We start from the raw sequence: 16605 nt of genomic DNA, 5'->3' as shown, positions 1-16605 counted from the left end.
TTGATCTGTGTGTCTGTTTTTGTGCCAGAATCATGCTGTTTTGGTTACTATGGCTTTGTAGTATATTTTGAAATCAGGAAGTGTGATACCTCCAGCTTTGTTCTTTTTTCCCAGGAATCCTTTGGCTATTCAGTCTTTTGTTCCATATGAATATTAGGAGTTTTTGTTCTATTTCTGTGAAAAATGTTGTTGGAACTTTGATAGAGATCGCGTTGAATCTATAGATTGCTTTAGGAAGTATGGACATTTTAACGATGTTAATACTTCCAACCCAAGAGCATAGAATGTCTTTCCATTTCTTTGTGTCTTCCTCGATTTCTTTCAATAATGTTTTATAGTTTTTGGTGTACAGATCTTTCACCACTTTGGTTAAGTGTATTCCTAGGTATTTTATTCTTTTTGTTTCAATTGTAAATGGGATTGTCTTATTAATTTCTCTTTCTGCTACTTCATTGTTAGTGTATAGAAATGCAACTGATTTTTGTATGTTGATTTTGTATCCTGTGACTTGACTGTATCCATTTATTATTTCTAAAAGTTGTTTAGTGTATTCTTTAGGGTTTTCTATATATAAATCATATAATCTGCAAAGAGTGACAGTTTCACTTCTTCTTTTCCAATATGGATCCCTTTTATTTCTTTTTCTTGCCAGATTGCTCTGGCTGGGACTTCCAATACTACATTAAACAAGAGTGGTGACAGTGGACATCCTTGTCTGGTTCCAGTTCTTAGAGGGATAACTTTCAGGTTTTCTCCATTGAGAATGATATTTGCTGTGGATTTGTCATACATGGCCTTTCTTTTCTTGAGGTATTTTCCTTCTATATGCATTCTATTTAGAGTTTTTATCATAAATGGATGCTTTATCTTGTCAAATGCTTTCTCTGCATCTATTGAGATGATCAAGTGATTTTTAGTCTTTATTTTTTTAATGTTTTATATCATGTTGATAGATTTGCAGATGTTGAATCGTCTCTGCATCCCTGGAGTGAAACCCACTTGATCATGATGTAAGATCTTTTTAATGTATTGTTGTATTTGATTTGCTAGTATCTTGTTGAGGATTTTTGCATTGATGTTCATCAGTGATATTGGCCTGCAATTTTGTTTTTTCTGTTTCCCTTGTCTGGTTTTGCTATCAGGATGATGTTGGCTTCGTAGAATGAGTTAGGAGGCTTTCCCTCCTCTTTAATTTTTAGGGAGAGTTTGAGAAGGAAAGGTATTAAATCTTCTTTGAATTTTTGGTAGAATTCACCAGGGTAGCCATCTGGTCTTGGAGTTTTATATTTTTGGAGGTTTTTCTTTGCTGTTTCAATCTCCTTACTGGTAATTGGTCTATTCAAATTCTGTACTTCTTCTTGGTCCAGTTTAGGAAGATTGTATCTTTCTAAAAATTTATCCATTTCTTCTAGATTAAGTAATTTGTTGGCATATAGCTTTTCATGGTATTCTCTTATTATCTTTTGTATTTCTGGGGTGTCCTTTGTAATTTCTCCTCATAAGATCAATCTCAAAATATTTGTGATTCATATGAGGGAGGCGTCAGATATAATTCTTCTTTTCTGTACATTTATTGAGTTATTCTAACACTATCTATTAAAAAGATTTTTATTTTTCTTTGAACCTATTTTGTACCATTGTCAAAAAACAATTGATCAGACATTAGAACAGATTGGGGAGTAAGCATCAGGAATCCTTCCCACCTGGACAACAATTATACTGATAGAATATGTCCAATGCAATTATTTCAAATTATATAGTCTAAGAATTGCAACTTTCAGGGGAAGGCTTGGACAGTAAATCATTGTTAATTTCAGCTCTTAGAACAGTAGCAACTTCCCATCCTCTACCAGTATCCCAGTGTTAGGCAGCTGTGTTCCTCTTCCTGGAGCAGCTTGCATGTGAGCAGCTTGCTTGGAAACAGAGTGAACAATAAGGATCCTCTATGCCAAATATTGGGGATCTAAGTTGTGATTATTGATTTCTACTTCCAATTCCAGACGTGCACAGACAGGGCAAGCTGCTGTTGCTGCTATCCCCACTGGCTGAAGCGGCTTCCAGGAGATTTAAAGAGCCAAATCTTTCCCTCTCTTTATTTCCCCCTTTTTCCTCGTTAACAGACCAGATATTTAAAAGCTAAGATATTCAAAAGAAATTAGGCGTATGGGGAAATTTAGAAAGTAACAGTGCATACTCAGGTAACACACAGGCTCAGGAAAGACCTGGGAAGACATCACGTTGACAATTTAGGCTGTCAGAGGCAGCCTTCAATTAAAGTCAAAGAAATGAACAAACAAAAGGAGCAAAGCCCGGGGGAGGAGAAGAATTTGATTTTCAGAGCTACCACATTATAAGTCAGATGTCCAGCTTTTGACAAAAAAATCACAGGGTACACATACAAACAGGAAAGTATGGCCCATTCAAAGGCAGGCATTCTTCTCAAGTACACATGGACATTTTTCAGTATAGATCATATGTTAGGACACAAATGAAGTCTCAATAGATTTACAAAGGTAGGTATCAGATAAAGTATCTTTTATGACCACAACAGGATGAAGTTTGAAATCAGCAACAGGAGGAAAAGTGGAAATTCACCATTTGTGGAAATTAAATAATATATTCTTAAGCAACTAATGGGTAAAAGAAGAAATCACAGGAAAAACAGGAAATAATTAAAGATGAATAGAAACCAAAGTACAATATACCAAAACAAATGGAATGCAAGGAAAGTAATGCTAAGATGGTAATTTTTAGCTACGAAAGTTTACATTAAAAAAGATCTGAGGGCTTGCCTCCTGGCTGAGTGGGTATGTTCCCATACTCTGCTTTGGCAGCCCAGGGTTTCGCCGGTTTAGATCCCGGGCATGGACATGGCACTGCTCATCAAACCATGCTGAAGCAGCATCCTACATAGCACAACCAGAGGCACTCACAACTAGAATATACAACTATGTTCTGGGAGGCTTTTGGAAGAAGAAGAAATTAAAAAAAAAAAAAAAAGATTGGCAACAGATGTTAGCTCAGGTGCCAATCTTTAAAAGTAAAAAGTTAAAAAAAACAAAGATCTGAAACCAACAACCTAACTTTACCACTTAAGGAAATACAAAAAGTAAAACAAACTAAACTCAAAGCAAGCAGAAGGAAGGAAATAATAACGATTAAAACAGAGATGCATAAAATAGAGAATAGAAAAACAATAGAGAAAATTAATGTAGTCAAAAGTTAGTTCTTTGAAAAGATTTCAGAAATGACAAATGCTTACCTAGATTGGCAAAGTGAAAAAGAATACTCGTTACTAAAATCAAAAGTAAAAGTGAGACCATTACTACCAACTTTATAGCAATAAAAAGAATTTTAGGAGAGTACTAAGAACATATGAATGCCAAGAAATTGGATAGCTTATATGAAATGGACAAATTCCTAGAAACTCAAAACATACCAAGACTGAATCATGAAGAAATAAAAACTGTGAATAGACTTAACACTAGTAAAGACATTGAAGCAAAATCCTCCCAAGAAAGAAGAGTCCTGAACCTGATAGCTTCACTGGGGATTTCTACCAAACATTTAAAGAAGAATTAATACAAATTCTTCTCAAGCTCTTCCAAAAGTTAAAAAGGACAATAACTTCCTAACTCATCCTTTGATGCCAACATTACTTTCATGCCAAAACCAAAAAAGTCTACTACAAAAAGAGAAAACTACAGACCAATATCCCATATGAACACTGATGCAAAAAATCCTCAACAAAATAATAGCAAATTGAATTCAGCAGCATATGAAAAGGGTTACACATCACGACAAAGTAGGATTTATTCCTGGAATGCAAGGATGATCCAAATATGAAACTCAATCAATATAATACACCACATTAACAGGATGAAGGAAAACACACACACACACAATCATCTCAGCTGAAGAAAAAGCATTTGACAAATTCAACACCATTTCAACCTTCTATGAACCAAGAATAGAAGGAAATTATCTCAATGTAAAAAAGACCATATAAGAAAAACTGAAAACTAAGATTATACTCAAAGGAAAGAAATAAATTTTATTCTCTAACATCAGGAAGAAGGCAGGAACTCCTGCTTTAACCACTTCTATTAAACATGGTACTGGAAGTCATAGCCAGATACATTAGGCAAGCAAAAGAAATAAAATGTATCTAAATTGGAAAGGAAGAAGCAAATTTATCTATGTTCACAAATGACATAGTCTTATGTGTAGAAAACCTAAAGATTCTATAAATTAAAAAAAAAGGTGTTAGAACAAAAAAAAGAATTCAGTAAAATATCAGGATACAAAGTGAACACAAGAATCAGTTGCATTTCTATACATTAACAATGAACTCTATGAAAAGAAAGTTAAGAAAACAATTCTATTTACAATAGCATCAAAAAGAATAACATACTTAGGAATCAATTAACGAAGGAAGTGAAAAACATACACGCTGAAAACTACAAAACATTGCTAAAAGAAATTCAAGACATAAATATGTGAAAAAACATCCCATGTTCATGGATTAGGAGGCTTAATATTGTTAAGATGTCAATACTACCCAAAGTGAACTATAGATTGATTGCTATCCCCATCAAAATCTCAGTGTCTTTTTTTACAGAAATAGAAAAATCCATCCTAAAACCTATATGGAATCTCAAGGAATTCCAGTTAGTGAAAATATTTTTAAAAGAACAAAGCTGGATGCCAGACACTTCCTGATTTCAAAATTTACCGAAAAGCTACAGTTATCAAAGCAGTGTGGTAGTGGCATAAAGACAGATATATAGACCAGTGGAGCAGAATAGAGAACCCAGAAGTAAACCCTCGCATATGTGGTCAAATGACTTTTGACAAGGGTGCCAAGACACAAACAGTGTCAGGAAAAATGAATATCCACCTGAAAAAGAATGAAGTTGGACCCTTATCAAACAACATATGCAAAAATTAACTTAAAATGACATACACGTAAGAGCTAAAACCAGAAACTCTTGGAAGAAAACAGCGGAAAACATTCATGACATTGGATTTTGCAGTGACTTCTTAGATATAACACCAAAGGTACAACCAACAAAAGAAAATTAGACAAACAGAGCTTCTTCAAAATTGAAAACTTTCGTGCATCAAAAGAAACTAGTAACAGAATAAAAAGCAACCACAGGTTGGGAGAAAATATTTGCAAATAACATATCTGATAAGGGATTAAACAACAAAGTAGCATAGAATTACCATTTCATCCAGCAATTTCATTTCTGCAAATATACAAAAAAGAATAGAAAACAGTAACTCAGATATTTGTATTCCAATATCTACAGCAGCCTTATTTATAAGGGCCAAAAGGTGGAAACAAACCAAATGTTCACTTTTGGGTGGATGGATAAACAAAATAAACAAAATGTAGTATATACATGAATGGAATATTATTTAGTCATAAAGGAATGGAATTGTGATACATGCCAGACACAAAAGGACAAGTATTATATGATTCTACTTATACAAGTTATGTAGAATAATCAATATCTAGAAACAGAAAGTAGAACAGTGGTTACCAGGGGCTGAGGGGAGGTAGGCGTGGAGTTCTTCTTTAATGGGTACATGGTTTCAGTATGGGATGATGAAAATTCTGGAGATGTATAGTGGTGATAGCTGCACAACAATGTGAATGTACTCAATGACACTGAACCATTAAAAATGGTTAAAATGGTAAATTTTATGTTGTATACAGTTGACCACAATAAAAGAAAAGCAATTGACCACATAAGTGTGGGTCTATTTCTGAAATCTTTACATTGGTCCATTGATTCATGTTTCTGTACTTATGACAATATCACATTGTGTTTACTATTATAATCTTATAGTGAGTTCTGAAATTAGGAAGTATAAAGACTCCATTTTTATTCTCCTTATTCAAGATTGTTTTAGATATACTAAATCCTTTGTACTTCCACATAAATTTTAAAATCAACTTGTCAATATCTATTAAAAAATTCGCAGTTTTGATTGATACTGAGTATTTGGGAAGATGTGAACACATCAATATTTAGTCTTTAGTTCATGATAATGTTACATTTTTCCATTTACTTGTTGATTTATTTTCACTTGCTTCATCACAGTTTTGTACTTTTCAAGGGAGAAGCTTTGTATATATCTTGTTAAATTTATTCCTAAGTGTATTACCTTTTGATGTGTTGTGAATTGCATTTTTATTTTGTTTGTTGGAAAGTATAGAAAATAAGTTAACTTTGGACATCATCCTCATTTCTAGCAACCTTGCCAAATTTGTATGTTATTCTATTTTTTTAATATTTCTTAGGGTTTTCTGTGTACACTATCAAGACATTGACAAATAAAGATGTTTTACCTCTTCCTTTGCAATTGTTATGCCATTTATTTCCATTTTCTGACTTCCTGTACCACCAAAAGAATATGAAGTAGAAGTGAAGCATGTGACGGTCCTTGACTTGTTTTCAATCTCAGAGAGTATGTTCAATGTTAACTATAATTTTAGTGAGAAGTGTTCATTAGATGCATATCAGATTAAGGAACCTCCATTGTATTCATCCTTTGCTGAAAGTGTTTCTTATAAATGAGTGTTGAATTTTGTCAAAAGCTTCTTTGAATTTGTTGACATTTTCATAAGATATTTCTCCTTATTATCTGAGTTTTCCCCAGAATTCTGTTCAAAAGAGAAATTAGATCTATGTGTATTAGCTATTTTGACTGCAAAATTTAAAATCAATAATATTATTTCAGCATTAAAATACTGAATTTTCCAAGTTACAATATTTTACTGATTTAAGACCTGTGTGATATATTCCTTGCAAAGAGTTATATGAATCTTATCTCTTCACTGAAAAGGAAAGAAAGAAAAAGAAGAAAGAAAAATGAAAGAAAGAAAAAGAAAGAAAAGAGAAATTGGCCACTATTCTTTTATTAACTGAAAGGAAGAAAGGTCAAGCCCATGGGAACAATTTAATCAGTCTTGACAGCCAGACCCATGATTCAGAATGATTTAAATGGCCTGTGACAAAAGAGTAGCTAAGTCTGCAAAATGTCCATTATCTTTAGTTAGCAAGGGCCTATTGATTTAGGACCTGTGTGACTCGGATATGAAGTTAGGGAGAAGTGAGGTGGACACTCCAGTTCAGCATTATTCACAACCAACAAAACACTCCAAGGTAAGTCTGTTAATAAATTACAAATTAAATTTTCATGCTAAATAGCTACAGATGTCTGAGGAATTAGGGAGCTGATTGTTTGCTGCTTGCTGTGATTTTTTTCTGAGATCACATATGACAACACTGTTATGATGATGTCTTTAATGTTATTATACAATGAACGATAAACTCTAAAACTTGTTCTGTTTTATGATACAATTGTTTAGTTGAATATAATCTGTTTCACCCGGGGATGTCTTCCCCAGCTGTACTTAAGTGCTGGTAAGTAGACCAATGTGTTTGAGTGATAATTTATGGCTCTGTCTGAGACTGGATTAGCAGTAGGGTAATATGGCAACCAGGTGGAGCATTAGATAGAACTTGCTATAAAACTTAGGCCTAATTTTATCAAGGAGGGCCACAGAATTATTCATGCACAATCCCCTGGAGAAAAGCATTGACACTGAGTTCAGTGACTGCTACCTAAAGCCTCATATTTCCCAGATGCCAAGAGTTGAGCTCCATCTTCGCACCACTTCCAAGAGTTCAATGCGATACAAGACAAGACCATGGCAGTGAAACTGCCATGCACCGGTCTTAGTCTTCTGTGTGAAAAGGTGGAATGTACTGTCTCATTATCAGAAAACACAAGTGTCACTGTAGTCGCATAGTGACAACTAGGAGTCAATGAGACGCCAACCTGGATGTGTGGCTGTGGACCCAGCTCTGGGTACTTATACAAGGACATTGCTTACTTGATAATATAAACAAAAATTATATGCAGGTCGATTGACTAGATTCTGAAAGTAAAAGAAAAATATATTAAGAATTTTCTGTGAATAAATATTTTATTAACAAAAAGCTTCAATAGAAGGAAAAGCTACTTACACCAGAATAGAAAGGCTCACCAGACACACATATCACATCCTGTTCCTGGATCATCAGAATATCTCTGGCTAGGTGCAGCCGGACTTTGAAAGGTTCCTGATTACCATCCTGCAGCAAACAAATCCCTGTCTTTGTCTTCAGATTAAAAAAAAAAAAAGAGCCAACAGAGAAAAAAATTATATTTAGTTTATAGATTATAATTTTATGGCCTATTTATAGCAAATCATAATGAATAACATTTGAGAACTAGAGAAAATGCTTTCTGATGAGTCTGAAACTTAATGCTTACTGTGGGTTCAGGGAAAAGGATAACCATTTCATGTAAAGTAGATTTCAGTTAATGGAGATTATGTCTGAAAATCCACACAAAGAACTGGAGGGTAAGGAGTATAGTTTATATGCTACATTTGAAAAATAATGAAAGTTTTGCTCAATACTTGTAATCTAAATCTAAAATTTTTTATAATACCTTTATTTAGGTACAATTCACATTCTATACAATTCAACTCTTTAAAGCGCACAATTCAATGTTATTTTAGTATATTCAAAGTTTTCAGCCATCACTACAATCAGTTTTAGAACATTTTCCTCACTCCCAAAAGAAACCTAATACCCCTATCTCTCCATCCCTCTCCCCAGCCCTAGGCAACCACTAATCTACTTTCTGTCTCTGTCATAGAGTTTTAAATATGAAAACATATCTACTTAAAATCTTCTCTAACCTCCACCTCATGGTTCTGTGTCGCCAACATGTCCACACACACATTTTGTACAGATGGGGTAACAAGGATAAGGAAGTGAAGTGAACTGCCTAAATTAGCATAGTTAATTAAAAACAGAGGCTAAGACCCAAGATTTTGATTCCCAATCACTGTTTTTGCTTGACACATTTTTGGACATTGTGAAAACAGCGTGTGAAGATTTCTGAACTACACAGCCATAAACCAGTGTTTTGCTATTATTGAAGAAGCCCGTGAATCTTATCACTCCTAAAACGAGTCAGAATTAGACTATTCACTCAGGTAAATAGAAATATTCTGGCTAGCAAGTGCTCTTAATGTTCCCATTTGTCAGAGATGCAAAAGGCAATTCCTTTGAGATAGAATACAATCTCTGGCTATTATTCTGCACCAAAAAATCAACAGGAACAATGAACACTTTGGAAATTGCATTTTCTTTTAACAACTAGGGAGTCATTCTTAATTTGGATAAAGGGATAAGTACATAGAAATATATATATTTATCCTTAGTATTTAACGAACACAAAATCCCAGGCAAACAATGCCAGGTTTTCTCTGGGAATATACACTTCCATGTGTATTGCTAGGAATTTATTTCCTTAAAGGAATGTTCCACAATGTTGATGAGGATATACTTTGATACTGCAGCCTCCTAAGATCATTCTTTCTGTAAACTGCTTTATCCCATGTGCTAAGACATATCATTATACACTCTATCACATATGATCGTATATTAATCTTTAGTAACTATTTTGTAAGAGTTATGATATCTTTTAAAGAAAAACAAACTTTTTAAAAAGCAAGGACGGCATTTTCCCTTCTATGGGATTGGGGCACAGCTAGTGCTAACTAAATTGTGTCAACTAATCTATTCTAGAGCATAAATCAAGTGGTTATATCTAGAGGACAAAAATATTTCATCAAAGCAAATTATATTATTTTTAATATAGAACATAATTTTCTACATTTTTCACATGGAAAAGTCTCTCATGCTTACAACGTGCTCTTGGCTGGGAGACAGCATTGGGACTGTCTGAGGTGGCACAGAGAATGGAGGGATATAAAATAATAGCAAACCCAAGTGAATATAATTGAGCACATTTACCGATTTTTCAATGTACAGTACATTCTGGGCCAATTTTTTCGCAGAAGTGTAACGGAATAGCTGGCAATCACAAATAATGCTCTATCACAACTTGGGGATGAAAAAGGGGCTTTTCCCTGAAAGCCCATAAATGCGTTATTATTACTCATCAAAGAGATATAAAAGATCATCCAGGGAAAGTCTGGGGGACTAAAACTCAGTTATGAGGCTTCTCTTAGCACATTTCTGATGTGGCTCATTCACTCAAATAATTTGTAAAATGTCCCCGAATTATTAGATAGATGTCTGGAAAACAGAATACAGACTTTGAGCTCACAGCTGGGTCCTGAGAGGATAAGAGTTAAAGAAAATAAAGAATGAGGCAGCATTTTGTTAGAATGAAATATATATATATATATATATACCAATAAATAAATGTTTGAGGAAAACAGCAAACAGAGAGCTAAGGAAGCTAAGAACAAATTCAAGTTAAAATATGTTTCCAAGTGTTCTAGATGTTACATATAGTCTTTTATTAAAATTCAGCTTGTGTACATGGAAATAAACTTAAAATCCCATATATACATCTATTTCAAAAATATTATATAATACTATCAGAGAGTCAGACATGAATTAGATAATAGTCTCTGACCTTAGAGTATTCCTACTTAAAAAAATATATGTATAAATAAGATGCAATATGCTATCTGATTATCTGATATGGGAACAAGATCGAGAGAGGAATTAAATATTCATGAGGGTAGAGGGTATTACAGGAGTCTTTGTAGTCAGAAAAATGTCTGGTTCATTTTGGAAAAATAAACTGAAGTAACAATAATTAGAGGAGACAGAAGTTGTTTTATTCAAAAGTGGGAAAATGAGTAGATATGGAAACATGAGAATGTGTAGTTCATGTGATGCAAGAAGAAGACAGAAACCTGAAAATACATCCTTAAGGCTGAGCCTCTGTGATTCAGCAGAAGTCACAGGGGAGCAAATGCCAGAAGAGGGGGAGGTGTGTCAAGCACCTTGTATGATGTGCCAGGAGTTTGAAGGTGTTACAGATGCCCTAGAGAAATTTGAATAGTGAAATAATATATTTAGATTTGTGTTTTATAAATATATTTCTTATAGTGGAGTAGAAGAAGGATAGCAATTGGGAAAGTTAAAACATAGTTATTGTTGACAGAAGCATAGACCTTGAACAGGAAATGTTGGGGACAGGTAACAATTGAATTAAATTCGAAGCTGTTATAGTAGATCAAGGAAGATGGATAAAATCCCTTTCAGGGCTCTTTCCTGATTCAGAGCAGCATTACTGGACCGTTTGCCCTGATATTTATTGTATGCTTACTGCAAAAGTCTGGGTGCATAGTGTTTAGAGCGCAGGCTTGGAGTCAGACACTTATCTCAGGTCCCCCCAAATATTTCCCCAAATAAATAAAGGAACAGCATGGACAGAGGATGTGTTTTCAGCATAAAAAGGGTAGGAACATGCAGTCAGGGCCTCAGGCAAGGCCGATTTGTATTGCTGGTCCTTCTGTCTTTCTACACTATTAGTATCATTGCTACGGAAATGTTGCCACGTATTTCATTTATATGTAGTTTAATAACCGCTTATATAGAGCTTACTGTGTGTCCAGAAATATTAATTCATTTGACTCTCCTAACAACCCAGCACAACTGCTCTCATAGATTGGACAGGAGCAGAGGAGCAGAGATGAGTGGAAGTGAGGATTTGAACCCAGGCTGCTGGCTCCAGACTCTGCACTCTTAACTCCTTGCCCTGGTTTCCCTCCTGCAGAGATTGAGGGATGCCTCCCCATGTTGTTCTGTATACAATGACATGCCTATCAGCCTCTTTCAGCAGGTAGCATTTTGGTCATCAAGAATCTCGTAAGGGAGTCCAAAGAGTTCCGAGAAGGACATCAACTTGAACCAGCTGTTTTTCACATTATCAGAGCAATGACCACTAAAGGGAAAAAAAGTGAGTAAGAGACCACTCTGGGCCTGGCAGGTGATTTTTCCCACCAAAGCCAAGCTACTAAGGGAGCATAGGACAGTGTCTAATGTGGGGACAGCCTTGGTCTACACACCCTTGTCCCCATGGATTGCTTTAGGGATACAACTGGGAAACAGGACCGTGAGAGCAGCTGCTAGTACAGCACAACTATCTGTGGACCCAGATTGTTTACAAATAAAAAATCACCTAAATAATTATTGGCCCCATAATTATTGGCCACACAGTTTAGTATAAACCTAGGATATGTATTTGTCTTATTTTTATCAACATAACAATCATTTGTCTTCAACCTTTTTTGACTGTGTACATTGCATGTGTGTAAAGAAATGTATGTGCTACATATAATGTACAAATATGTAAATTATGAAACATACATAAAATTTAAAAATTTTTAAAGTTATGATTCATAAAAATTTATATAAACTCAAATGTTGTTTTCCTGTGCCTGATGGATGATCCTTTATTACAGGTGGATTTTACTATTTGCTTAGAGGAATATTAAAAGACAGCACCTCTTAATCACTTAAAAGGCAATACTTTTAAAAATCTTGTTTTCTGTAAACCAATGAAATGTTTTTATAAATTTGCATAGATGTACTGTTTGTTTTAAAACCCAAGCCTCACATTTAAATTTATTGAGAATTTATGCTCAGCTTAAACCTTGTACCTAATTTGGAACCGTAAAAAGTAGACCCTCATCCATTTTCTACTTAAAAGTTAAGGCCTCTTTAATTTGGGTTCTCGTTTTTCAAAGAACACAAAATGTGTTTGCATGAAACATTAAAATCTGTGTTCCTTTAATCTTGAATTGTAGAATTTGCAATACTAGTTGTAAGAAACTACAAACTACAAGAAACTAGGCAGAGACAATAATATGAACTGCAAACACTCTTACAGGGATCCCTGGTATTTCTAGATCTTGGTTGACAAATATTATTCAGTTTGTTCTGTAAAGCTATAGTTTTAAGTGACATGTAATTTCTTATACTGTACCATATTGCAGCAGTAGTGCACTAAGCCCCATTTCATGCAGGGTCCTTCAAATTGCAGCTTCTCCTTTATCTTTCCCTTCTGGGATCACTTCTAATCCTGGCCTTTTCCTTAGCTAAATTACAGCCATGTCTCAAGTACTCATACAAGACTCGTTTCTTCTCACAGCCTTTGGAGACCACTCCACCCAAAGATGAGTCTTTATTTTTCTGAACTCAGCACTTTCATTAAATAAATATATTCACCTAACAATTGATCAGTATTGTATTTTGGCATCATATGTAGTGACTTCAATAATATTTAGTCCTATATCACACTATTTAACTTCATCTTATACATTATTATTTCAAGAAGGTCTTAATAAGTTATTATGGTTTTTATTCTTAAGGGTTATTAATATGCAGAATCTATTACAGTATTTTACTTATAGTAGGATTTCTTTCAATATCTCTTGATTGAATCATAGCAACAGATTAAATTTTATTATAAAAGATGCTAAATTTAATTATATATGTGCATGAATTGTTAAATTATTAAATATATGTTACAGATAAATATGTACTTTCATACTCAACACAAAGACGTGGATCTTATTTTAAGAAATGTAGATGTGAAAATGAAATATGGGAAAAACCCAGACTAAAGATAGCATATTGGCTTATTGGAACACATAGTCATTTTGATGACACTTTTAAAAGCAGAGAATCAGTAATTATGCCTAACTATACACACACTTTTTCTTCTAAATTGTAGATTTTGTGTCTGTCCCAATTGTATTCTCTATCTTCATTTTTGCTTCATGTCAAACTTTTAAATCCCAATTCCTTAAACGAATTGTAGCATTTCCTTTTTAAGAGGAAAATTTTCTTAAACATTCAATAAGCTTTTCTTTATAAAGAATCTGTATTAGATAACTAAGATGTTTTAAATAAAACTTATCTGGGCATACTCCTATTCCTTTACAAAGAAGAGAGTTCCTGGCATCCACATGGTAATATTCTAGATGTCTGAGGGACATGGATGTCAGAATTTCATTTTTAATGGCTTATTAGCAATCAAGAGAAGACAAGTTTTATTAAATATATCTTTGACTAAGATATAATTTCCAGCAATTTAGTATTTTAGAAAGAGGCTCAAACTTAGACCCAAGAGCTCCAAGCTACACATTATAGTTTTGTTTTTAACTAATTAATTAAATGGCACTCAACATTTCATAAAACTTCTCAGTCCTCATCTGCGAAGTGACAGAGTTAAGCTAAATTACGTTTATGGTTCCTGACCACTTAAATGTTCTAAGATTGTAATTTTCAGGCAAACTCATTGTGGTCCATCTTCAGGGTGATTTGATCATCTTCATGGCATTCTGTAGTTCTGTATTCCTCCAAACCAGGCAGTATGTGGAACATGAGCACTGTTGATGAGCAGTTCTGAGACAGTCCTACACCATGGTGGGGACAGTAGAAAATGGTAGAGATTCTCAAATGGCTCATTTCAAGAGAACAAATCCTACCACTACAGAAGCAAGGGTAAGATGATCACAACAGTATTACCATTGTGAAATAATTCTTTGGAACCTTAAATAGAATTTGATATGTATTCCAAATCAATAAATCAAAACAATTTTGTTTTAAAAAAGGCCTGAGAAATCGATCTTATGTCAGCCTCTGAAGTCCAGGGTAAATCATTTGCTAAAATAGCATTTGGCTGCTATACAGTCCTTCCACATGAATCTCATATGTGTTTCATTTGTCTCATTGACACAAATATCCATTCAGTTTCAAGGAGCTTTATTACCCAAAACATAAGATAACACTTTGATAGAAATAGTAGATTTACTACAGTCAAAATTAAGAATACCATACTATATATTGTATTTAAAACTAGAAATGACACAGAATTAAAGGATATTTAAGCTTCTAAAACATTAATTCACTTTTTTTAAAAAAAGTATGAAGTTATAGGTGCTGAGTTAAAAAGATGAATAAGCTGTACCCTCTAACCTTATTATATTCATATTCAGCACATGAGAGAGATTTGTAAATAAGTAGCAATAATGTAATTTGAAAAGTGCTAGCATAGAGATATGTATAAAGTATTATCATACTTAAATATTTGAAAACAAAGAGAAGCATAAGTATTGAAAATATGAAAGCAATTTGTTAATTTTCTGAAAGATCTTACTTATATTCTTAGGATTCTTTGAACAAACTGTGACAAATTTTCTTTAAGAACAATATTTTTGCAAGAAATTTAACACATCATTTCATTAAAAGAGTAACCTTTACAAATATTAATACTGAAGTTTTTGTTTGTTTTTAACTCTATCACAGGTAATCCAGTTATGGTTTATTTTCTTGGGTTATTTACAAACAATAAAAAATATTTTAAACCTTCTAAGCCAATATGAAATATTTTAACCTATAAAGTTTGCATTTTGAGTGAAAATGCTTTGACTGTTGCACGTTTAGTAAAAAAAGATGATCTTTCTTCCTAATAGAGAATAGTTACATTCTCCAGGGTCCCAAATCCATGCCCTCTTGACTGCACACTTGAACGGCCTTTAATATCCTCGAAAGAGCAATGTATCACTTTAACTCGTACCAAAGTGTGATGATAGCTCTACAGAGAAACTGAATTGCCATGAATTAACACTTAAATAATGTTGAAATACTAAAATAATATTGGAATCATAAAATCATAGGATTCTAGTGCTGAAAGGAACCTTAGCTGTCTTCTAATTTATAACCATTTATGTGAAAATGATTACTTCTAACACTCTTACCACCTGAAAATATGCAGAGCATAGTTTATGGAGAAAGACAATTCAATCAAATCAAATTAGCTCCAGTCTTCTTAGAGAAAGAGCGAAAATCCAAGTCTTCCTCCGGCGCTCTTTGGCTTTCTAGTCTTACAGAAACAGATCGTACTCTGGGAATGAAATGGACCTCACAACCATCCCTCCGCCAAAAGCAGCATTCCACTTATATAAAGGTGGGCCAAGTTTTTATTGCTTGTAACCTGTTTTCCTTATTCAGAAAGCAGAAACCCATTTAACCTACCTCCTCACAGGCAGTCCTGAAATCCATGTGCTATGGCACAGCAAAGGATGTCGTCTGAAAAGACAGAGAAACGATAAGCCATCAAGCACAGCATCCAGTGTAAAAGAGGAGAACACTAATAAAGTGGAAGAAATTATGAAGCAGATCCTGTGGGCAAACTGTGTTTGCTGCCACCTGTCAGGAACAAGAACTCTCAGGATATAGTAAAGAGAGAAGAAGAAGGAGAGGAAAAAAGTCTTAAACCCAGCTTTTGCGAAGTATAAACGTAATGCCACCATTCACTGTGATTGAGAATGTGCATTCCCATGCACCTCTCCTCTTCACTAAGCATTCAGACCTACCTAGAGTATGATTAACCTCCTCCCTCAAGCATTAGCTCATTCCCAAAATTCATTTTGAAACCTGAGTTTGCAACTGGGAAAGAAACTTCAAAAGGAGTAATTAAAATTTCCTTTCATCTTGTTATCTCTTGAAAAAATGTTGACTAATCTTTCTCTTTTTAATTAAAAAGCTACATGCATAAATAATTCTCTCTGAAACTTAAAATTTTATTCACAAACAATAAGATGTAAGGAAGCAAGCTATTTATCAGAGTGAATAATGTTAGGATAAATCAATGTATGAACTATCTTACATAATTTCATCTAGTGGTCACTATCCTAAA

At 34.0% G+C, this 16605-nt stretch overlaps 1 protein-coding gene across 1 annotated transcript in view; it reads right to left on the bottom strand.

Annotated features, from left to right (window-relative positions):
* Positions 1 to 15968, bottom strand: part of SNTG1 (syntrophin gamma 1) — a 317880-nt gene extending 301912 nt beyond the window's left edge. The window contains exons 1-2 of the mRNA XM_046642673.1: positions 15942 to 15968; positions 8046 to 8180 (exon numbers count right to left, since the gene is read on the bottom strand). Of these exons, the coding sequence (XP_046498629.1) occupies positions 8046 to 8180; positions 15942 to 15968 (162 nt within the window). The remainder of the gene's footprint in view (positions 1 to 8045; positions 8181 to 15941) is intronic.
* Positions 15969 to 16605: the final 637 nt, after the last annotated feature.

This window comes from Equus quagga, chromosome 16 (assembly GCF_021613505.1).
Source record: "Equus quagga isolate Etosha38 chromosome 16, UCLA_HA_Equagga_1.0, whole genome shotgun sequence".
NCBI lineage: Eukaryota > Metazoa > Chordata > Mammalia > Perissodactyla > Equidae > Equus > Equus quagga.
The sequence above is the reverse complement of the archived record's forward strand: the minus strand, read 5'-3'. Positions and strand labels throughout refer to the sequence as shown.